Source organism: Anabrus simplex, chromosome 13 (genome assembly GCF_040414725.1).
Source record: "Anabrus simplex isolate iqAnaSimp1 chromosome 13, ASM4041472v1, whole genome shotgun sequence".
Lineage (NCBI taxonomy): Eukaryota > Metazoa > Arthropoda > Insecta > Orthoptera > Tettigoniidae > Anabrus > Anabrus simplex.
Window position 1 is genome coordinate 99,029,831 of NC_090277.1, and position 24,239 is coordinate 99,054,069.

The 24,239-nt window shown below is 39.5% G+C and overlaps 1 protein-coding gene across 1 annotated transcript in view; it reads right to left on the minus strand.

Annotated features, from left to right (window-relative positions):
• Positions 1–24,239, minus strand: part of LOC137502951 (zinc finger protein 208-like) — a 48,890-nt gene that overhangs the window by 14,821 nt on the left and 9,830 nt on the right. Inside the window, exons 2-3 of the mRNA XM_068230198.1 lie at positions 19,262–19,320; positions 10,155–10,661 (exon numbers count right to left, since the gene is read on the minus strand). Of these exons, the coding sequence (XP_068086299.1) occupies positions 10,155–10,661; positions 19,262–19,320 (566 nt within the window). The remainder of the gene's footprint in view (positions 1–10,154; positions 10,662–19,261; positions 19,321–24,239) is intronic.

Genomic DNA, 24,239 nt, shown 5'->3' on the forward strand with positions numbered 1-24,239 from the left:
TACCCCGTTCACAGTTGGTGCTAAAAATTCACTCCTACATATTACTGGCACCTCCTCCTTTTCTTCTTTTTGTACCGATTTTACCTCATCTGTGAGGTTGCGGATGTGAGGTGTTTTGAATGTGGATTTGGCTCTGTTCTATAGCCAGATGCCCTTTTTGACGCCAACCCTACATGGAGGGATGTAATTACTATTGCGTATTTCTATGGTGGTTGGTAGTGTGGCACGTTGTCTTAATATGAAGAGGAGAGTGTTGGGACAAACACGAACACCCAGTCCCCAAGCCAGAAGAATTAATCACACAAGATTAAAATCCCCAACTCAGTCGGGAATCAAATGCCTCAACGCTGACCATTCAGCCAATGAGTCGGATTCTGATACCGCCTTATGAAACTGTTTTTCACTTAGAGAAGTTCCTCAGCACTAATTGACTATTTCAGCTCTTATATAGTCTTTAAGCTCATTTATAGTGCGATGGTTTCTTACATACACCCTATTTTTACGAGTCCCCCCCCCCCACACACACATAAAAGTCACATGGTGTGAGCTTCATGGGGGGCCACACGTGTACCCACTTATAAGCCTTGTATCGCAAATTCGACGCAATTCTGTCACGGATGGTTCGGCAGTGGGAGCAGTGGCAGAATCTTGTTGAAAATAAGCTGACTAGTGCTTTCCAAAAGTCAGTTTCATCATGAAATTGGTCAAGGAGCTCATTCACGTAACACTCACTGTTAATTGTGTCCTCATAAAAAACAGGCCCGATAATTCTGTGTCCATTAAGAGTGCACACCTGACCCCAATTTTTTTCATCGTACAAAGGTGTTTTGAGTACAAAATCTGGGTTCCCTTGACTATAATACCTATTATTCTGAGAACACAAGTGCCCATGCAGATGAAACCACACTTCATCAGTTAAAAGAAAAAAAAACATCAATTTCGGATCAATTTCCCCTCTCTCTAAAATCGAATTACAAAAAAGATCTAACCTCTTATTAAGGTCATATTTCCTTAATTCTTGTACTGTCAGAATCCTGGATGGCTTTGGTTTAAGTAATTTTACTGCTCTATTAACATAACTCCTACTCACTCCAGTTTCCTGTGCCAAACGCCCAAGAGTTTTTTGTGGGATGTGCTCTAGTTTCTCTCCAATCTCATCTCATTTCTCAGAACACATTTCCTTCTACGTCTTTTATGATCATTGACTGAACCTGTCTGTTTTAGCTAGTTTTTAAAATTGTATTGGCGCTAGCCATGGGTCTGTTTGGGAATTTCAGTCATGTTTTCACACAAGATTTCCTGTACTTTAGGAAGGTCTCTCTCTCTCACACTCACAAAATCATGTATGCACACAATGAAAATGGCATTGGAACAACACACTGAGCAATAAACAAGTGAACAATTAACTAAACTGAACCTTACGTTGATAAAGCTCTCTGCAAAGGAGGAGAACTTGTGGTGTCAAAAAGCATGTTATGGCAAAGTGCTTGACGGGAGACATGCTCGCAGCACTCACTACTGGGCGAGTGACAACCCCCGTCACAGATAAAACAATGTTCCTCTTCGTACATCCAGCTGAATGACAGAGTGTGAAACAAGAGAGCGATCAGAACCACTTACTGTGGGTGCAGCAGAAGACATCCATGGGATCCCCTGCATTTCGTTAAAAGCAATTAAAAGGTGGCCCAGAAGCCTTCATCTAAGGAGTGTGGGTTGGCAACTCCATTTCCTCTAGCCGAGTCTGTTGCCATTGATGCTTTTATGGCCCATATCTACTGTATGTATTCCTGTTGTTATGTGACTCAGTCTCGGACTAATTCTGTTGGTTCCATCAGCTTCCGCTTCAAACGCTAGCACTGTACCGCGTCCGGTGAGCCATCTGGTGATGAATGAACGTACACTTCCACTTCTATTATAACGGCTAAATTCAAACCTCATTCCTTCAATCAATCAATCAATACTGATCTGCATTTAGGGCAGTCGCCCAGGTGGCAGATTCCCTATCTGTTGCTTTCCTAGCTTTTTCCTAAATGATTTCAAAGAAATTGGAAATTTATTGAACATCTCCCTTGGTAAGTTATTCCAATCCCTAACTCCCCTTCCTATAAATGAATATTTGCCCCAGTTTGTCCTCTTGAATTCCAACTTTATCTTCATATCGTGATCTTTCCTACTTTTATAAACGCCATTCAAACTTATTCGTCTACTAATGTCATTCCACGCCATCTCTCCGCTGACAGCTCGGAACATACCACTTAGTCTAGCAGCTCTTCTTCTTTCTCTCAATTCTTCCCAACCCAAACATTGCAACATTTTTGTAACGCTACTCTTTTGTCGGAAATCACCCAGAACAAATCGAGCTGCTTTTCTTTGGATTTTTTCCAGTTCTTGAATCAGGTAATCCTGGTGAGGGTCCCATACACTGGAACCATACTCTAGTTGGGGTCTTACCAGAGACTTATATGCACTCTCCTTTACATCCTTACTACAACCCCTAAACACCCTCATAACCATGTGTAGAGATCGGTACCCTTTATTTACAATCCCATTTATGTGATTACCCCAGTGAAGATCTTTCCTTATATTAACACCTAGATACTTACAATGATCCCCAAAAGGAACTTTCACCCCATCAACACAGTAATTAAAACTCAGAGGACTTTTCCTATTTGTGAAACTCACAACCTGACTTTTAGCCCCGTTTATCAACATACCATTGCCTGCTGTCCATCTCACAACATTTTCGAGGTCACGTTGCAGTTGCTCACAATCTTGTAACTTATTTATCACTCTATAGAGAATAACATCATCCGCAAAAAGCCTTACCTCCGATTCCACTCCTTTACTCATATCATTTATATATATAAGAAAACATAAAGGTCCGATAACACTGCCCTGAGGAACTCCCCTCTCAACTATTACAGGGTCAGACAAAGCTTCACCTACTCTAACTCTCTGAGACCTATTTTCTAGAAATATAGCAACCCATTCAGTCACTCTTTTGTCTAGTCCAATTGCACTCATTTTTGCCAGTAGTCTCCCATGATCCACCCTATCAAATGCTTTAGACAGGTCAATCGCGATACAGTCCATTTGACCTCCAGAATCCAAGATATCTGCTATATCTTGCTGGAATCCTACAAGTTGAGCTTCAGTGGAATAACCTTTCCTAAAACCGAATTGCCTTCTATCGAACCAGTTATTAATTTCACAAACATGTCTAATATAATCAGAAAGAATGCCTTCCCAAAGCTTACATACAATGCATGTCAAACTTACTGGCCTGTAATTTTCAGCTTTATGTCTATCACCCTTTCCTTTATACACAGGGGCTACTATAGCAACTCTCCATTCATCTGGTATAGCTCCTTCGACCAAACAATAATCAAATAAGTACTTCAGATATGGTACTACATTCCAACCCATTGTCTTTAGTATATCCCCAGAAATCTGATCAATTCCAGCCGCTTTTCTAGTTTTCAACTTTTGTATCTTATTGTAAATGTCATTGTTATCATATGTAAATTTTATTACTTCTTTGGCCTTAGTCTCTTCCTCTATCTTGACATTATCCTTGTAACCAACAATCTTTACATACTGCTGACTGAATACTTCTGCCTTTTGAAGATCCTCACATACACACTCCCCTTGTTCATTAATTATTCCTGGAATGTCCTTCTTGGAACCTGTTTCTGCCTTAAAATACCTATACATACCCTTCCATTTTTCACTAAAATTTGTATGACTGCCAATTATGCTTGCCATCATGTTATCCTTAGCTGCCTTCTTTGCTAGATTCAATTTTCTAGTAAGTTCCTTCAATTTCTCCTTACTTCCACAGCCATTTCTAACTCTATTTCTTTCCAGTCTGCACCTATTAAATTACTTAATTAAATTAAATTACTTAATTACTTAAATTACTTAATTCTATTCCTTTCTTTACAATACTTCTACAGTTCAGCACTAACAATTTTATGTCATCCCTACTTGATTTCCAGTTCCTTGTTCCCTTATCACCGCTCCCTAGGCCATCCCGTTTCCCTGAATGTACCTCCCTATTTCGCTTCGAAACAAATTTCCTAACTTATACGTACCACTGCGGTTTAAATGAAGGCCATCCGAGCGCAGATCCCTATCTCCTACCCACCCATTAGGATCTAGAAATTTCACTCCCAGTTTCCCACATACCCACTCCATAGTCTCATTTAAATCCCCAATCACCCTCCAGTCAGTATCCCTCCTACACAGTATTCCACTAATAACAATCTCCGCTTTCTTAAACTTCACCCGTGCTGCATTTACCAGATCCCACACATCTCCTTGAAAAGCCTTTCTCGTGAACAGTCGAGATTTTCTTCTGATGAAGCAGAGCAAAGTTCTCTGTGAAACGTAAAGAATTTCACCTTATTTCCTTGACAAGGCATAACCCCAAAAACCTATATCATGTCTATAACGCTTCCTGTTACTTGTGTCAGACTCCTTGCTACCTGACCTCTCTAATGACATTAAGTTTGCAAGGCCCAGGGAGTCTTTCATTTTCACACCCTTTGTGGTCTTTACCTTTCTTTTGCTAATACCTTCATTGTTTGAAGTATCGGACCTCTTCCATTTTCCTTCTGACCAGTGCTAACAGAGGATGACTGCCAAACTGTACGAGGGTGGATCAACTATAAATGGCATTTTATTTTTCATTTGAATCCATTTAATGAAAAACACAAGGCAATTAAAATTTATTTTTCCACATAGTTTCCCCACTTTGAAAATGTATTTGTCCCAGTGTATGGGCAGCTTTTTGATACCATAACTGTAAAAAGAACAGGATCATGTCACCAGCCAGTTTCGCACAAAGTTTTCCACACTCTCGTCATCTTCAAATCGTTGCCCTCCTGGAGCTTCTTTAAGCGGTCCTAACAAATGCAAATCGCAGGGCGATAAGTCCGGGCTGTAAGGAGGATTATCAAGTGTAGTCCAGTGCATTTCCTGTAGCTTGGAGACAGTTAGAGCTGCAGTATGAGGCAGTGAAGGAGGATGACCTGTCGAATTGGTTAGTCTCATCTTTTGCGGTGATATGCAACTCTCGCCTTGTTCAACATCTCTCAGTAGTAAGCAGCATTGATTGTGCGTCGCTCACGCAAAAATTCAATCAGCAAAATGCCTCGCTGATCGAAAAAACGGTTGCAAGAACCTTGCCAGCTAACAGTCGAGTCTTGGCTTTCACTGGTGCTGCCTCCCCTTTCCTCCGCCACTCCTTACACACAGGCGTTCTTGACAATGTTTGATCACCGAACTGTGCAGTCAATCTCTGGCAAATTTCCGCCGCTGTAACTCCTTCACGAGCAAGAAATTTTATAATTATGCGTTGCGCAGTGGAGGGGTGCACCTGTTGCTCCGACATCATGAGCGTTACTGACAAAACAGTGGGAAATATCTAACAGCATGCTCTCCCCACTCTTAATAAACCCACCTAAGCATAGCAGAAGCGCGGGACCAGTCATACCAACTGTTGATGTTCAGGAACAAAAGTCCCGTTTATATTTGATCGACCTTCGTACTTCCTATTAAAACAAAATCATTACCATCAGCCATCAATACCAATTTTGCTCGAATGACTATACAAATATAGTGTGAATCGCTATGGGAAGGGAACTATTACTTCTGCTTGAGGTGTTTTATTTCCCCGTAAATTGCTCTCAGCAGTGTCCTCCCCAGAAATTTTTGTCAGCTGGGTGGCAGGAATGAGTAGCTGGGCGGGGAATACTACGTAAATAAAAATGAATATGATAAAATGTCAATTTATTCCCGTCAGGGCATTAACAATATCACACAGGTAAACATTAAATGCAAAACCAAACTATTTTAGTGTTATCACAAACAAGACATAACAGAGTATTTTGAACTTCTAGTGTTCTGCTCGTTCATAATCATATAACAACAAGGCTGCGGAGTGCCATACGGGTTTTTGACGTCATGCGGAATCGAATGCTAGCATATGATTCCACGCTAATACAGACACTGCTCGCGCACGACACTACAGGATAGTCGAGCTAAATGTTTAAACTCAGATGTAATAGACACAATTATACTGACAATAATGCAGATTTATCATTTAAATAAACAGCTTTACAGTACTTATGTTTTAAATTAGAGCACCCAATGATTCGAATATGTACAGGTTTTGTTAGCTCGTTCCGTGTCTCAGGGGAACACGCACGGAAGGCGATAGCGTGACCGAGTGATTAATTTGCCGAGAGATATATTGCTTCATGACCGGCTAAGATGTTCTAATGCAGTACGCTAGCGATAACCATTGCTTCACAGCAATAGTTTAGTTCAACATCTGTGGTGTTGGTCCAATGTGTTCACTTTAAAATAGCGTTGTTTCTGTAGGAATATTAAAGTAATCATGTGTTTAATGAGTGATGTATACAGTAGAACAGCGTGTATTCATTGTGTTGTGCTATGCGAAGCATTCCTCTTATACAAAGTGCCGCTTTCGATTCATTCACAAATTTCCCGGCATCCTCTCTCCCCATAGGATTACGGTACGTAAATTAGTAAAGAAGTTCCGTACCACCGTGTCCATTCTTAACAAGAAATCACGCAGGAGACGAACTGTTTTAACAGAGGAAAAGCTTGATGAAATAGGAGCTCTCTTGGAAAGAACTCCAACAAAATCCCTGTCACGTCTCGCCGTACAGGTTAATGTGTCACTATCTTCTGCCCACAAAGCAACAAAACTGTTGAAAAGCAAAACCATACAAACCCACCCCAGCCCAATATTTAAGAGGACCTGACAGTTTCACTAGGATTTGGTATTGTAACTGGTTGCTTCCGTCAGTTCACGATGGGTATGTTGACCCAGAACTTTTATTTTATAGTGATGAAGCACAGTTACACTTAAGTGGCTATGTAAATAGTCAAAACAATCGCTACTGGTGTGCAGAAAATCCCCACCAGCTGCATGTCCGCCCACTTCATGATGTAAAGATACGAGTTTGGTGTGCAATAAGTGCTCGCAGAATTATAGGGCCTATATTTTTCTGTGAAACAATAAATGCTGATCGATATATAGACCTCATTCTCAGACCATTCTTTCAAGAGCTGACGGAAGAAAAAAGGAGTAATGATTACTTTATGCAAGATAATGCGACGGCACACACTCCTAATCAGTCTATGGAGGTAAAATCGTGTGGTTAATTATCCCCCTAGATCTCCCAATTTAAATCCCTGTGATTATTACCTGTGAGGGATGCTGAAGGGAAAAGCGTATGTGAACAACCCTCACACAAGAGAAGAACTACACGAGAACATTACGCAAGTTATTTCAAACATCACACGGGCTGAGATTCGCTGAGTGTCTGCAAACCTATTTACGAGGTCTCAGGCGTGTTTGACAGCTGAGGGACAACATTTTGAACATTAAATGTAATGCCAGGTAGGTTTTAGACTAATAGTTTCACTATGAATGGATTTCTGTAAGTGTGAATTGCCGTGAGTTAGTGGGGAGGAAAAGCGCGACGGAGTGTTATTGCACCAGCCGTGCCGTGCTCTGAGTGGTGCTGTGGAGCGAGCCAAAAAAGACCCTGTAATAACATTATGTAATTTGCACATATCTAGGTTATGTTAGCTGGGCGGTTTGTAAGAACGGCAGGGCGGTGCGCCCATTAAAAAGGTCCTAGGGAGAACATTGGCTCTCGGCACAATGAACCTGTTTGCAAATGGGGAACAGATTTAATTGCATTAGTTAATAATGCCAGAATCAGTCAGGCTTTCACATAAGGATTTACATTCTACCAGTACCATATAATCAATCTGATGAACTACTGTATTATTTCAATTAACTGGAGAAGTAACAGATCACTTTACAAAGGAAATTTAATATGTCCTATTCAATACATACACATCTCCTACATTAGATGGAGTAATAGTCATACATGTTTCAACTCGTTTGAGCCATCTTCAGTGAAAAAAGTTAAAGTTTTTTTAATAACTGATGCTAAAAAGAGTGTTAAAACATAATGAAGAAAAGAATGAAAACCAATGAGACATGGCGGAATTAAAACATAAGTGATTATGGCAAGGTTGCAGACCTCTTAGTCTAAAAACGTGTAGTGTCTTACAATTAAAAAACAAGGATGAAATCACTGTGCTAAAATTTAAAATGACCATCTGTCTCTGTTGAGTCACCATCACACATAGTTAAGAGGGCAGTGAAGACTTGAGAAACTATGTTTGAGAAGAAAACAAGTGCCAGGTAAAATGTATGTGACACATAGTGGAAACCGCCAATGAAGTTTAAATTTATTGAATAGTTGCCCTTTCGAAAGGTCCACAACCTCACATAATCACTTACATGTTTTACACTATTGGATGATAGCAGTACGATTTGTCACAATGTGGACATGGATATACACCTTTGGTCTTCTTATCAATTATTCCATTATGTACGATAACAAGGTGTTCCTTAAGTTCCACTTCTCCAGTTGTCAACATTTTGCAAAAGGTTATTATTCATGTCACTGAGTGGCAGTTTTTCGAACGTATTTGTGTTTAAATCAGGTCAATGTTGCCCATCCTGCAATCATGTTAGTCAACAATTAAACTGTGTTTGGTAACTGTATCTAGCCATATGAATTTAAATATACTAGTTATTTCTACATCTAGTTCTTTTCTCTATTTTTACTTCTAACATCCTTTTTACTTTGTACTCCACGGGTTTCACCTCTTGGGAGGTTTCTGTGCACTTTTACTGCACTTGCTTAATGATTTTGCTTATTATGTGGCTCACTCTAAAGGCAAATGTTAGCTTCACCATCTGTGAACCTTGTAGTTGGTGGCATTCCTAACTGTGATCTTGTGAACGTCTTTGATTTGTGGGCCTATTGTAACTCCACCTTCAAGGTACGTATACGGTATTAGGTTTGAACGCCATAGTTGGCAGCCCGGAAGATGGTTTTCCATAGTTTCCCATTTTCACACCAGGCAAATGCTGGGGCTGTACCTTAATACAGGCCACAGTCGCTTCCTTCCCATTCCTAGCGCTTTCCTATCTTATCGTCGCCGTAGGACCTATCTGTGTCGGTGTGATGTAAAGCCAAATGTAAAAAAGAAAAGAAAAAAGAAAACAACACACAACAAACAAACAAACATTCATAATCCCAGTTATTTTGGACTTTTTTCACCCCTTCCTAACCTCCATTCCAACTGGGGATGAACTGTGATTTAAACAGCATCCAGAGTGTCACCGTCCTTGAAGGTGGCGTTCCATGGTTTCCTATTTTCACACCAGGCAAATGCTGGGACGGTACCTTAATTAAGGCCATGGCCGCTTCCTTCCCATTCCTAGCTCTTTCCTGTCCCATCGTCACCACAAGACCTATCTGTGTCGGTGTGACGTAAAGCAACTTGCAAGAGTGTCACAGTTCCTCTCGGCAACGCCAAAAAACTATCGATTCGACATTAATATCGTCCGTTTTCAATTATTTTTTACATTTCACACCCTGCCCCAGGTGTGCTAGGGATGTTTGCCCCCACAGTTGCTTTTCCAGATAGTAAGTCATATGTGTTGGTTGACAGCTGTGCTGGAACAAATATCCATAATCTCGCTACTGTATAATCCTTGAGTTGCACAAATCTGATATTTTGCCTACATTAGCATATATGTTAATGTGCCAAAGGACCTAAATCTAGGAAATGGATGGGGCTGTTAACATTTCTTGTAGATAGGGTCCTAAAAGTTAAGTACACACAATTTGGTTCAGATTGGTGGAACGGTATGGATTTGTATAAATAAGTGACGAATGGACGGACAGACAGACATATTATGCTTTATATATAGATGATAAATCTGTAAAGTAAGAAATGTTCACATACTATTTGAAACCAAATTAGCAATCTCCAAAAGCGACCATGGCAAAGTCAACAATTTCCAACTGTTTGTTGCAAAGGAAGCAAAGTAAATATGAGTGTAATGATGACTTCATAGGAGTGACAGCTTCCTTTCAAGATCAGAATACTGTAAGCTCTCTTGTTTATTTCATATAATGCTTCTAACATACTGGTACTGAAATGGTATTTTTGCTTTTTCTCAGAACTTACTTTTATGGAGATTGCTGACTTAACTATGACAAACCTCAAATGTTTGCTTACAATACCTGAAAGTCTTGAATGTCTTCTTCTTTATATGAGTCCGCATATGAGATTTCAGTTGTGTGGGCCATTCAAAACACATATTACACTCAAAACACCAATATTGACCTCTGAGTCTCCGCCCAGGCTTTACCAGAGGTGCCCCAACGTGACTGGATCTATGCTTGTTCAAATCCTTCATGTGGCAGTAACGTTTCTGACAAATGTCACAGCAATAGTTCTTGTCATTTGTATGATGCCAGAGGTGTTCTTTAAGTCTGGAGGGATAGCAGTACGATTTGTCACAATGTGGACATGGATATACACCTTTGGTCTTCTTATCAATTATTCCATTATGTACGATAACAAGGTGTTCCTTAAGTTCCACTTCTCCAGTGAACACCTCGTCACAAAGTCGACAGGAATGCCTGCATTTACGCCCAACATGCGAATCAAGTGGATCATCGCCTTCCGCTTGCTGAGCATCCGCAGGATCTCCGTCCATATTCAAGGGAGATGTTGACATATGGTCACTGAAAAGAAAACAATCAAACAGCCCATCAGCATACAAAGCACTCCCCTGAAATATTACCAGAGAAATAAAACACAGTACCGGTATTACTTTTAAACTTTACTGAACTCTGATGGAAATGTCACTCACTTATGATTTTGGCAGCACAAATAACAATAATTTGACGTGGTTGGAAGAGGAGACAGCAGTCTAAACTGAAAAAAAACAAGTCAACTGGATCAGATAAATTCAGTGTCAAGATGATCAAAGCACCAGGAAAGGTTGGACAACAGTGGATGTACAGAGTACCGAACAGAATTTAGGAAGAGAATGCGATACCCAATAACAGGAAGTCATCATCCCATTGTTGAAAGAAAGTGATACAAAGAAATGCACGAACTACAGAGATGCAAAAGGCCTCAAAATCTATGAATCTATCCCTTGAGAGCAGGATCAGAAAATATGTTGAACCTACACTTCACAAGAACAACACGGATTTAGACCTTATCAATCAACTATAGACCTCATTTTTGCCACCAGAATGTTCTATGAGAAGTACTGGGAGAAAGGTAAAACATTTACAAGTGTTTTTCTGGACATCAAGAAAGCGTACGAACATGTACAACGCAGGCATATATGGGACTGTCTGAAACATAAGAAAGTGCCCGATGACATCATAGCACAAGTACAACAATTATATGATGAAACTAAGAGTTGTGTACAGGTCCAGGATGGACGGTCAGGTTGTTTCAAAACGAAGAGTGGAGTCCAGCAAGGAAGTTGCCTTTCACCACTCCTCTTCGAAATCATAATGGATGAATTTTTAAGGTACACACCTATTGTAGGCATTCCAGCATATAACACCTAACTTTGAGAAGAAATATACAAGAATTTTACCTTAAATTCCTTTTAGAAGAGAATGTGTTCATTATGAATGCCAGGGATCCAACAACCTACCCAAAAACGTACATTTACTTTTATAACCTAATGAAAGATCTCACGTGCCATTGTCCATTAGCTGACCAGCTACGAGCACGCCATTGGCCGACATGGTGTCATTCCCAGAATTTCTAACTCACTGTTTCTGTTACCAACCTGCACAAAGTAAAAACACAAGAAAAGGCTCTGTTCGTAGCTGTAACCTATCTTTGCAAAATCATGAGAACCGTGTCCCCTCTGGGGCCACACTATCTTTGAGAGGCTTTTAACTATCCCCATGGCGCATACTGTCCGCACGACAAGAAAAAAAATTAATTTAGTGGTTATCTTCTTCTGAATGCCGGGTTGGAATAGCTCCCGTGCTTTTTGTTGGACATTTCCTTAAGAGTTGGTAACAGTTCACAGCTCGTAAAGATGTTCACATCAACAATACTGTGAATTAAGCATAGAACAGAAATAAAAGGGCATTACCTGCGGCCGAGCCTCCGTGTGCAATGAATGGAGTGAGTTGAGTGTCTACACTAGGCTTAAAGCAGTAAAAAAAGAAAGGATCCAACAACTAATGCCCTGGTTTTTGCTGGTGACGTAATGGTATCGGGCGAGTCGGAAGCGAGGGTACAAGCTAGACTAGATCTTTGGCATGAAGCTTTTAGAACCTTTGGTCTAAAATCAGCAAAAGCTTGGTGATGAGTACAAACTCTCCAACCGTTCATCTAAGAATTGGAGACGAGGAGATGGATATTGGAGACAATTTTCAGTACTTAGGCAGTGTTTTGTCTTCAGAAAATAAATACCATGAAGAGATTAGCAACAGAATAGAGAAAGCTTCCAAATTCTATAATGCTGTACGTCAAATAGTTTGGGAAGAAACATTTCCATCAGTTACCAAGATCAGCTTGTATAATATGTATCTTGCCCCTATACTGACGTACGGTCTGGAAGCATCAACACTTACTCGATCAACAAAAGGTTGTCTTCAGGCGAAAGAAATGAAAACAAGGTAAAGTTTCCACACAGAACTTTGCTCCACATCTTCAGAAGAAAATCTTCGACTGTTCACGAGGATGTCTTCTACAATAACGAGGGCCTGAATTTAAGAATTTGTACGTTCGTCATCACCGGCTGGTTCATTCTAAGCTATGTATTATGTGTTAATGTCATACATTCATACGCAAGTACACCGCGTATGCCCCCCGCCTCCTCTCACACCGTCTCACATCATCATCATCATCATCATCATCATCATCTGCTGGTTTTCCCCACATACTTTCTTTCCATTCTTCAGTTCTGTTCTATTCTATCCTAGTGTCTTTGTTCCTTTTTTTTTTTTTTTTTTGCTAGTTGTTTTTACGTCGCACCGACACAGATAGGTCTTATGGCGATGATGGGACAGGAAATGGCTAGGAGTGGGAAGGAAGCGGCCGTGGCCTGAATTAAGGTATAGCCCCAGCATTTGCCTGGTGTGAAAATGGGAAACCACGGAAAACCATTTTCAGGGCTGCCAACAGTGGGGTTCGAACCTACTATCTCCCGAATACTGGATACTGGCCTCACTTAACCTTTTATTTTAAATTAGTTTCTATTTTCTTCTGCCACATTCGTCCCTGAATCGTCTGATGTCCTCTCTGATACTTCTCAAGCACGCACGGTGTGATGGAACATCTCATTTGGAGCTTAATGTTGTTGTCAGCTTCCGCTTAGGAGCGCTGTGCCAGCATACAGCGAGCCACCTGGTGACGAACGAGCGAACCACTACATTTCTCCAACAGTAAAATATTCTTAAATTCAAACCCTCATTATTGTAGAAGTCTTACTTGTGAACAGTCGAGATTTTCTCCTGAAGACGCGGAGCAAAGTTCTATGCGAAACCACCTAGTTTTCTTGACACAGCATAAACCCAAAAGCCTACAAGTACGGGCCGTAAAAGCATCAATGTTAACAACAGATACGAAGTTCCTCCGTTCTTATCTACAAAAAATAAAAATAAAATTTAAAAATAAGGAATATAATATCATGAAGAACGTCAAGGAAAAGTTAGGTGAACTGAATGCAGTGGCCTTTGCTGATGATTTCACGATCTGGGGTGAAACAGAAAAGGAAGTACAGACCAGACTCAACGTATGGAAATCCCATTTCCAGGAATATAACCTCAACATCAGTGAAACCAAGACAGTGGTGATGGCAGTCAACAGAGAAGGGCGTCCAGCAAGTGTAAAACTATGAGACCACCACTTAGAGTATGTGGATAGTTGTCCTTACCTTGGAAGTGTAATCTCCAGTGATAATTTGGTCAGAAAGGAAATTTTAAACTGAGTGCAAAAGGGATCAGAATTCTACGAACAAGTACGAACAATTTTATGGGATGACATGATTCCAAAACTGGCCAAACTGATGATAATTTTTTTTTCTCGTTGCTTTAAGGTCGCACCGACACAGATAGGTCTTATAGCGATGATGGGACAGGGAAGGGCTGGGAGTGGGAAGGAAGCAGCCGTGGCCTTAATTAAGGTACAGCCCCAGCATTTGCCTGGTGTGAAAATGGGAAACCACAGAAAACCATTTTCAGGGCTGCCGACAGTGGGGTTCGAACCTACTATCTCCCAAATACTGGATACTGAATGGGAATTCTAAGTTCCCATGGAGGGAATTAGATATTTTTCCACCAATAGAGCATATCAAAAATCAGATCAAAAATTAGATGTATGGCTTTTCAGGAGTTTGCTCTATTAACCAGCGTTTCGTCTTAGGTCTGACACTACTCTTCAGAGTGGGATGTGTCAGACCCTACCCACTGACGCTGGGGTGTATCCAGGTGAACTTATCAGAAGCCTATTTAAGAGGCACAGTCTGATAACTGCATACGGGAGATAAAACTCCACAATGGAATTAATGCCCACCTAGCAATTCCGAATGGAAATTCCAAGTTCCCACGGAGGGAATTAGATATTTTTCCACCAATAGAGCATATCAAAAATCAGATAAAAAATTAGATGTATGGCTTTTCAGGCGTTTGCTCTATTAACCAGCTACGCGGGCATTAATTCCATTGTGGAGTTTTATCTCCTGTATGCAGTTATCAGACTGTGCCTCTTAAATAGGCTTCTGATAAGTTCACCTACATACACCCCAGCGTCAGTGGGTAGGTTCTGACACATCCCACTCTGAAGAGTCTAGTGGCAGACCTAAGACGAAACGCTGATTAATAGAGCAAACGCCTGAAAAGCCATACATCTAATTTTTATCTGATTTTTTTACTGGATACTGGCCGCACTTAAGCGACTGCAGCTATCGAGCTCAGTGCTGATGATATTTAACAGCTATTTCATACCAGGATTGACCTATGGTATTGAAGCGTGCACCCTCACAGAAAGAGATTCATCAAGACCGCAAGCATTGGAGATGAAATTTCTTAGATCCACCATCCAGAAGACCAAGATGGACAAGTTAAGAAATGAGGTGATGACGAAAGAAGCCAGAATAAAACATCCCTATTAGACTGAATCGGTTCATCCAGACTACGGTGGTACGGGCATTTGATGAGGATGGAACCTATAAGAACAGCCAGAATAAATTTGGAAATATGGGTGGAGGGGAAAAGGCCTGCAGGAAGACCTAAAACGTGATGGATGGACATGATCAAGGTTGATCTGGTTACCAGAGGATGGACAGTGGATAATGTTCTCCATGACAAGTTGTATATAGACAGGAAGAAGTGGAAGAGGCTCATTAACAGTACCCAGGAAACTGGAACTGTACAATGATGATGATGAAGGAATGTGGTTATCTGACAGCAGCTTGGATTGGAAAGAAGCTTGTTGGAAAACCCAGAATGAAAGATATTGCAATGGTATGGTACCATGAAAAGGATGGACCCACCACAGGACTCCTCGAGCATACTCTGACCCCAGTGTTTCCAGGAAGAGACCAATAGGAAGACCTCGTGAAGTTTGGGAGGGACAAATTTTCAAGGACCTTGAAATCAGAGATGTAAACTGGCATTGTATATAAGAAAAAACATCTGTGGATGGACAAAAACTGGACGAGACTTATACACAACTGCACTGGGCTTGCTGGTATGAAGAAATTATATTATCAAATATGGATCAAGAGACAGGATTTTGGGCTGTACAATGCTAAGTGATAAATTGTTTAGACTGGATTGTACAGTTTTACTAGCTGTAAAATGTATGGATGTGCTGGGTAAAACTAGTTCCAATAACTTGAGAAAGGATACTTCGGGCTCTGGAACAGGTTCCATGTTTGTATAATGATGGTTTCTTTTCTTATAATTAAAACAAGCTCAGCACATTACTTGGCCAACCTACAAGAAGAAATCTCTCTCGATAAATGCAAAATTTAAACACTACAACTACGTTATTAAGCCTGAAGCAACCTATGCTAGTGAAACCTTATTCAATTTGAATACGAAATCAACTACAGATAAATTACAGAAAATAGATAAGACGAATCATTAGAATAATTCTAAACAAAAAACACCAAGTAGATGGACAGTGGCGACTACTGTCTAATGAAGTTGTATACCAGGAGACTGAGTCTATAATAGATACAATGCGGAAAAGAAGAGTTGCTTTTTTCTGTCACATATCACGACTACCAGAGACTAGGATACTCAAACATTTATTCAACTACTTTTGGAATAGTAAAACTAAAAATCACTGGTTCAAAGAAGTCCAAGAAGATTTAAATGAATTAGGCTTGACAATTCAACAAATTGAAAACAGAGAAGAGATGAGGATCCTGAGAAATAACGACATGAGCCAGGTCAGAGAGAATGAATCATTTCTGGGAACAAAAGAAGAAATATCATCCAAATTTGTAACCAATATTCATAAGACTTGACTGTATATAGATTGATTTCAGTGCTCCAATATGGGTGTAAAATAAATAAAATAAATAAAAAATGGAAGCCTTTTATTTTCCCCCCAGTTTTGACAAATTTATAACTACCAAGTTTATAATTTTCATATTCCGTATTCATGACAATATAATAATTTTAGACAAATGAGGTAAGCCATCTAATCAATACAATATAAAATTAGTACTTCAATTTATTTTAATCTTGGTACTAGTTTTGGCCTATTGATATAAGGCTATCATCAGCCATAAGGTTCAAATCTTGGACCTCTCATGTTTTTAATTCTAATTAATGATTTACCAGACAATATTTGCCACTCTAACTGTTTACTTTTTGCAGATGATTTGAAACTTTACAAATACATTAGCGACCACCAAGACCAGGACGAGTTGCAAAAGGACATTAGTAATGTCATTTCTTGATGTGATATTAATAATTTGTCTTTGAATATTAGTAAATGTAAATACATGACGTTTACCAGGAAGAAGGAATTTGATGTCTCAGCCTAACATATAGGGGGGGAAATTGGATAGTGTTTTAACGTTTAAGGACCTTGGTATAATTCTTGACGGTAAGCTAATGTTCAACAATCATATCAATACAATAACAAAGAATGCTAACCGAATGCTAGGATTTTTGATAAGAACTTCGAGACCATTTATCCAGCCATCTGTACTGAATAAATTATACACTACCTTAGCATGGAGCATACTGGAATATTCTGTAATAATTTGGAGCCCGTATACAAAGCAACAAGTGAATGCTATTGAAATTGTACAAAACAAGTTCCTACGTTATCTTTATTTCAAAACTTTTAATACTTTTTGCCCTTTCGACACATCAACCCAGTTTTTAAGGAATTTATTTCAATTTCCTTCACTGAAAACCAGACGGTTCCTAATTTCTGTACAAATACTAAGAAAAATTGTAATAGGATGATTTGATTCTTTGAATCTGTTAAAACGCATTTCATTCCATGTTCCGCAGACAAGATTACGTCAGCACCAATTATTTTATGTTCAAAGGTAAAAAAACATTGCATCAGTCAAATTCACCTTTTGTAAAAATGACAACGCTTTATAACACTGTAACAAAAGAAGCCGATGTACTCACCGAATCGGATAATGAATTCAATAAGAAACTAGAAGCCTGCCTTTACAATTTGTAATTTTTTAATAATTCCTTCTTTCTGGTACCATATTTCCCAGTGTACTCATTCATGTTTTAAGTTTCTTTGTTTTTTGTATTGTGTTTTGTTTTGTATTACTGTGTGATATCTTAGTGAATTTCTCATTTCTTCTAAATTGTAAATGGCATCAGATATAATGTTAATTTTGTTCTTTTTTTGTTGTTGATTTTTAACTTTGCTCTTGTTAAACTTTAACTTCATAGATACAGATTGTTACTGAAACAAACAAACAAACAAACAAACAAACAAACAAACAAACAAACAAACAAACAAATAAATACCATGCTCATTCATTTGTAAACTATTGTATCGAAAACCTTCTCCATTGTACCTGATTTTTGAATTAAAGTCATTGCTGTTATCAGAGCTGACGAGCTCATCGTTATTCCATTTAACTGTTATTTGCTGTTGTTCATTCAGATTATCTATCAAATTTTAAACTCAAAGAAGAAAAGGAAAGAAAAAATGTCAGAATTTAGTGCTTTAACTTATACTCTTATCTTTTCTCTGTCCACCCATTCGCCTCATCACCTTCTTACACCTCTGTAAACCCAAAAATTTCCATAACAATAATAATAATGTTCAAGAAATACGGAGCACTAGAAACAATTCAGAAAACAAAGGAAAGAAACATCAGGGATATTCTGCAGGATCAAACGATCATTTGAGAATGCAAAGTTACAAAACCTCCAGGACAACTTCACTAAGAATAACACCAGAGGTATCTTCCAAACCTTTAACGAAGAGCTCAAAGGATACCGACTTCCAAGTATAAGCTTCAAAAACGAACAAGGCAAAATTGGCCTGAACAATCAAGAAAATTGCAATATATTAGCCAAATACTTTGAGAAACTCCTCAACTACCCACCTCCAACAAACAAACCGGAACTAAAACGTCTCAAGACTGGGCGAGTTGGCCGTGCAGTTAGGGGCGTGCGGCTGTCAGCTTGCATCCAGGAGATAGTGGGTTTGAACCCCACTGTTGGCAGCCGTGAAGATGGTTTTCCATGGTTTCCCATTTTCACATCAGGCAAATGCTGGCCTTAATTAAGGCTATGGCCACTTTCTTCCCACGCCTAGGCCTTTCCTGTCCCATCGTCGCCATAAGACCTATGTGTGTCAGTAAAGCCAATTGCAAAAAAGAAAATAAAGTCTCAAGAACAACAAGGCCAGTGAAGAAGACTCAATATCAGCAGAAATGTTGAAATGGCTGAACTGTAAATCCTGGACAACCTGCACCATATTTTCCAGCAAATATCGGAGACAGAAAAGCTCCCACTCCCCGCCTAAGTACTCGCCGTGCGCCCAAAGTAGACGGTCACGTATAGTTTGCAAGTTTTACAGGCGGCTGCAGGCGGCCACACAGAGACATTTGAACAGCTCATGTAGAATGGGCCTAAGAGTGCAAAGGAAGTAAATTTGCCAGAAACGCAATTGTGCTCTTTTTTTTTAAATTCAGCTTTGCAATTTGGTCACAAAGTGGGTGGCATTCTTAGCATATCTTGTGTAAATAGGCAAGCCACTAACAGGTTAATCAACTGCAGATCTCCTGCTCTGTTAAATACCTCCTTGTCATCTGACTGACCCATCAAAGATCTAAATAATGCTCAATACTTACTTTTCTATGTGAAGTGCAATGAAGTTCATACCATCGGTCTCCATCTCCATTTTTTCATCCTAGAAAACAAGACATCTACTTGTAAAGGAACCAACAATGGAAAGAAAATAATTATTACAACAGGAGACCAGAACAAAAATATGTTTATTTTATACCAAAATAAGCAGGTAATTTGTCTATCAAATCATGAATTTAAAATATTTTACACAAATTACCTGCGCAGAGAAATAGATAAACAAATTGAAGCTGAATTCAAGGAAAATAAGTTTAATTTCTGTGCAAATCTGTACTATATTTGGGAACTACATAATAAACAAAAACAAAACCTTTGACTCATACAGCAAGCTGGAGGATATCAGTGTCCAATAATGGACCAACTACACTGGATATCAGTGCGTCATATTTCCTCGGAACTTCACCACTGGTAAGCCATTTAATCTCTAAACAAACTTCATGACTGTTTCATAGATTTACTTGTTCTTGGATTTTAATTCTTAAAGAATTTTTTTTTATGGGTCCATCTTTTCATACATAAAAGACAAACTCTCAAACTAAATGTAAAAAAAAAAAAAAAAATAAATTATGGTATATATGTTTCGGCCATATTAGGTCATCGACGACGATGACGACGACGATGATGATGATGATGATGATGATGATGATGATGCTTGTTGTTTAAAGGAGCTTAACATCTAGGTCATAGACCCCAAATGGTACAAAATGTAATGACAATTTAAAAGTCCAAAATTCATCCAATGACCAGAATTCAAAACTTGATGATGAAGAGTGAATGGATGAATATGAGTTTAAAATAATCAGCAGATCCAACTCACAGTACTGAAAGTTAAAAAAACTCCAAAATCGATCCACTGACTGGAATTCAAAAAGACAATGATGAACAATGATTATGAACTTAAAACAACAGTGGATCTGACCCGCAATGCCACACATTCTCAGAAATTATCTTAAAACACTAGTGTTACTGACCAGTGGGCTGCTTCCAAAGCACAATCCTGAATGGATGATGCTTGTTGTCTAAAGAGGTCCAAAATCCAGGTCAAAGGCCCCTCATAACGGTACTTATCACTAGTAAAGTAGAACCATGGTATTTCTCATGTTGCACTACTAATTAAATGTAACGCAAACTCACGGTGTTCCACACATTATGGTACCACTCACAAATACTGTACGTCGTACAGGTAATGGAGACCTAGGGTGTTTCTTACATAATGGCGTCACTCATAGGCAATGCAAACTCGTGGTGTTCCTCATATAGGGGTACTAATCACGGGCAATGCCCAGATCCGTTGTGTTTCTCACATAATAGTACTAATCACAGGCAACGTAAGGCCGTGGTGTTCCGCATATAATGGTACTAATCACGGGTACTGTAAACCCACAGTGAACTACTCTCTGTTATTACTAATCACAAACCTATTGTGTACCTAACATAGTGGTACTAAAAGGAGACCCATGGTGTTCCCTGCATGACGGTACTAATCACAAGTAATTTCAAGGTTCTAATTCAATCATCCCTTTGTTGCCCCTTATAGTTGCCTCTTACAACAGGCAGGGGATACCATGGGTGTATTCTTTTCCTGCACCCTCCACTCACAGGGGGTTATTAGGTTATTTTCAGTCAATCACAAACACTGAAACGACATCTCTCCTCTCTCTCCCATGCTGCAACAGCAGCGAACGGCCAGGGCCTACCAAGTGGCCGCTGCTCAGCCCAAAGGCCTACAGATTACAAGGTGTCATGTGGTCAGCATGATGAATCCTCATGGCCGTTATTCTTTGCTTTCTAGATTGTGAAACAACATCTAAAAACTACAAAATGTGTTGAATAAGTGAAAAGGTAAAATGATGAAAAGCATGTATACATGAAGATTAAAAACAATAAAAAAAACCACAACACATTATGCAGCATCTGTCATAGATGAATCATCTTGCTTTAGTTTGATTAAAACTGACGATGTGGTTGTTAGAGACAGAACTTATGTTAATTTAAAAGTTTACACAATTGGCTTTACGTTACACCAACACAGACAGGTCTTACGCTGATGATTGGGATAGGAAAGGGCTAGGAGTTGGAAGTGGCTGTGGCCTTAATTAAGGTACAGCCCAAACACTTGCCTGGTGTGAAAATGGAAAACCAGGGAAAACCATCTTCAGAGCTGCTGGCACTGGGGTTCGAAGCCACTATCTGCCGAATGCAAGCTCATAGCTGTGCGCTCTTAACCGCACGGCCAACTCGCTCTGTTTTTTCAAAGTTTATCATGTTAGTTTAGGGAAACTTCTCTTGTTGACAGTAGTGGTTGAACTTAAAACTATACAGAGTGCTGCTAACAATAAATGTCAATTTGAAACGCTGGATTAAGTCAATTATCATTCGTAAGTAGTATTGCAGTTCATTCTATGTTGATAGAGAAGTTCCCCTTTCCCTCGGTATCATCGAATGGGCTCTTTCATGCCATGCCGCGATGAGCTTAGAACAAATATTAGAAGAAACAAACATTTTTTTCTACACATTTTATAATTTTTAAGATGACCTAATAGGGTCGAAAGCCATACCATTTTTAAAAATAAAGGATGGGCAAAATAAAACCGGCCCTCAAAATATATACGAGACTGACACGGAACAGACCCTTGTTAATGAACAGGAGAAAAAATGCTGAAAGCCATGATTTTGATGCACCAAATTGCTGTCACACGTCTGCGCGTGCGCATCTCCCGAGTACGTCGGGAGTGAGCGAGTGGAACAGACGTGTTTAATGACCAGTTGAATGCAATACAAAATGGTGCTCATGATAAAACAGCACGTGTTCATTGTCGACTGTTATGCAAAACACTATTTGTGGAAAACCTGTGCGGAACTGTTTGCGCAAAAGTTTGAGACTGGAAGTGTTTTGGCAAAACCTCCAGCAAAGTCTGCAATAAGTGGCAAAATGGCACGAAACTGGCTCTGTAGCAAATAAAAACCGTAACTATCTGAAAAGAGTTCGAACATTGCTCGAGTGAAGGAAAGCCTGGAACGAAGTCCAACAAAATCTCAACATCGTTTATTTGTGCAAGTGGGAATTAAGAGATCATGTTATGGATGTTGATTCCCATAGGGAAACTGAAATATTTGTCCCGAATGAGTAAATTTATAATACTAATATACAGTAGTTGGTCCGTTATTGGACATTATAAATTTTCCAGCTAACTCATTCCTGGTTGTCAGTGTTTTGCCCCAGTGTGCCAATTCGGGCTCATCAGTTGGTAAATAGCACACCTACCAAAACGCATGGCTAGTCCATCATAGGATATAAACTTCATGGTTCCGATCCGTATTGAATTGTAATCACAATATAATTATTAAATTAGTGTTGTAATGGTCCACCTTTCAGTATTGAAAGGGAAGAATCAACGGTTTCAGTATTGAAAGGTGGACCATTACAACATTAATTTAATAATTATATTGTAGCTAGTCCATACCGTGGAGGCCACTGCGTAGGCTGTTTGGAGCCACCGGCAGTGCCAATGCACTATGAGAGACTGTCTCATTTTCAAAAACTGATGGCTGCCTGGCCATCAGATGAGATCAGATGCTATTTACCAACTGATGAGTCCAAATTAGCACACTGGGTCGAAACGCTGGCAACCAGGAATGAGTTAGCTGGAAAATTTATAATGTCCAATAACGGACCAACTAGTGTATATTGGTATTATTAATTAAGAGATCGTCATGTTGAAACATTATCAAAAAGAACCTTCATCTGTACCTTTACAAATTTACTGTTGTGCATGTGTTAAAGCATCCAGACGAATCATCGCGTATTCAGTTCTGCTGGTGGTTTCTGAATGAAGTGGAGTCAGGACTTTTGGATCCTTAGTTTTTCATTTCTTCAGATGAGGCCATTTCCAGTGTCTTATGTGATGTTCATTGATGAGAGTCAATCCCGCATCAGACCTATCGTAAATATTTTCCAGGCTATTTTAGTTTGCCCTCCTGGTACGACTAAATATATCACTTACAGAGTGTTAAGTCTCATGTATTGAAAAGTGGACCCATAAACAAATTTCTTAAGAATTAAAAAGCAAGAACATTTAATCTGCTGTTGGCCAATAAATTCATTTTCTGATTCTCTGATGTGCTCCTTATATCACATAAATGCCGACCCTAAGCTGACTATTTATGAGAATATTGCAGGCATGGATGTAAACAGACTCCATTCTAGTCATCCTCCAATTAGTGCAGCTAAGAAACTAACAGACACCAACTTCTACATCTATCTGCCCTCCAAGCAAGAATGGATTAACAGCTCTCTACCACTGCTGCAGTTTTCACAAAGGCAGCGTTAAACACAACACTCTGAATTTTCCTCACAGAATGTGGTCGATGCTAAATAGGATTAAGGCAAATCATGATAGAAGTGCTGACCTAGTGTACTGTACAAGTTTTGGGAGGGGGAGTGGAGAATACTGAGTCCAGCATGCAAATATGTACTTGACAAATTATCAAACACATTGTCGAGGAATGTCCCGTATTTTTCTACTCCGGAAATCTTCAGAATTTTGCTAGGTTCTACAATTGTGATAGAGGCCCCTGGAGAGGTGGAAGGTAAAGGCTTCCACTATCCATAACCTTGGCACTTGATGGGGTACAGTGGTTAGCTCTACGCCTGGCCGCCTATGATCCCTGGTACTCATTTTTGATGTAGGCTGATTGAACCTCAGGGCCGTGTGCACCTCTGGAAGTGGAAATCATGTTTCTTAAATTATTTGACTTCCTGACGGGGAATCGAGCCCACATCCTTGTAGGTGAACTGAGCACGCCTTTACCGCCTCGGCCAGGCAGCCCCTAAGTTCTACAATTATTTATTAGTAACTAGCATTAGTACCCGGTTCTGCTCGGGTACATTTTTGAAAGTTTACTTTTAGGATTTTTATTACCGTACATTTTTGAAGTGAATTTTCGTAGATTTCTTTATTA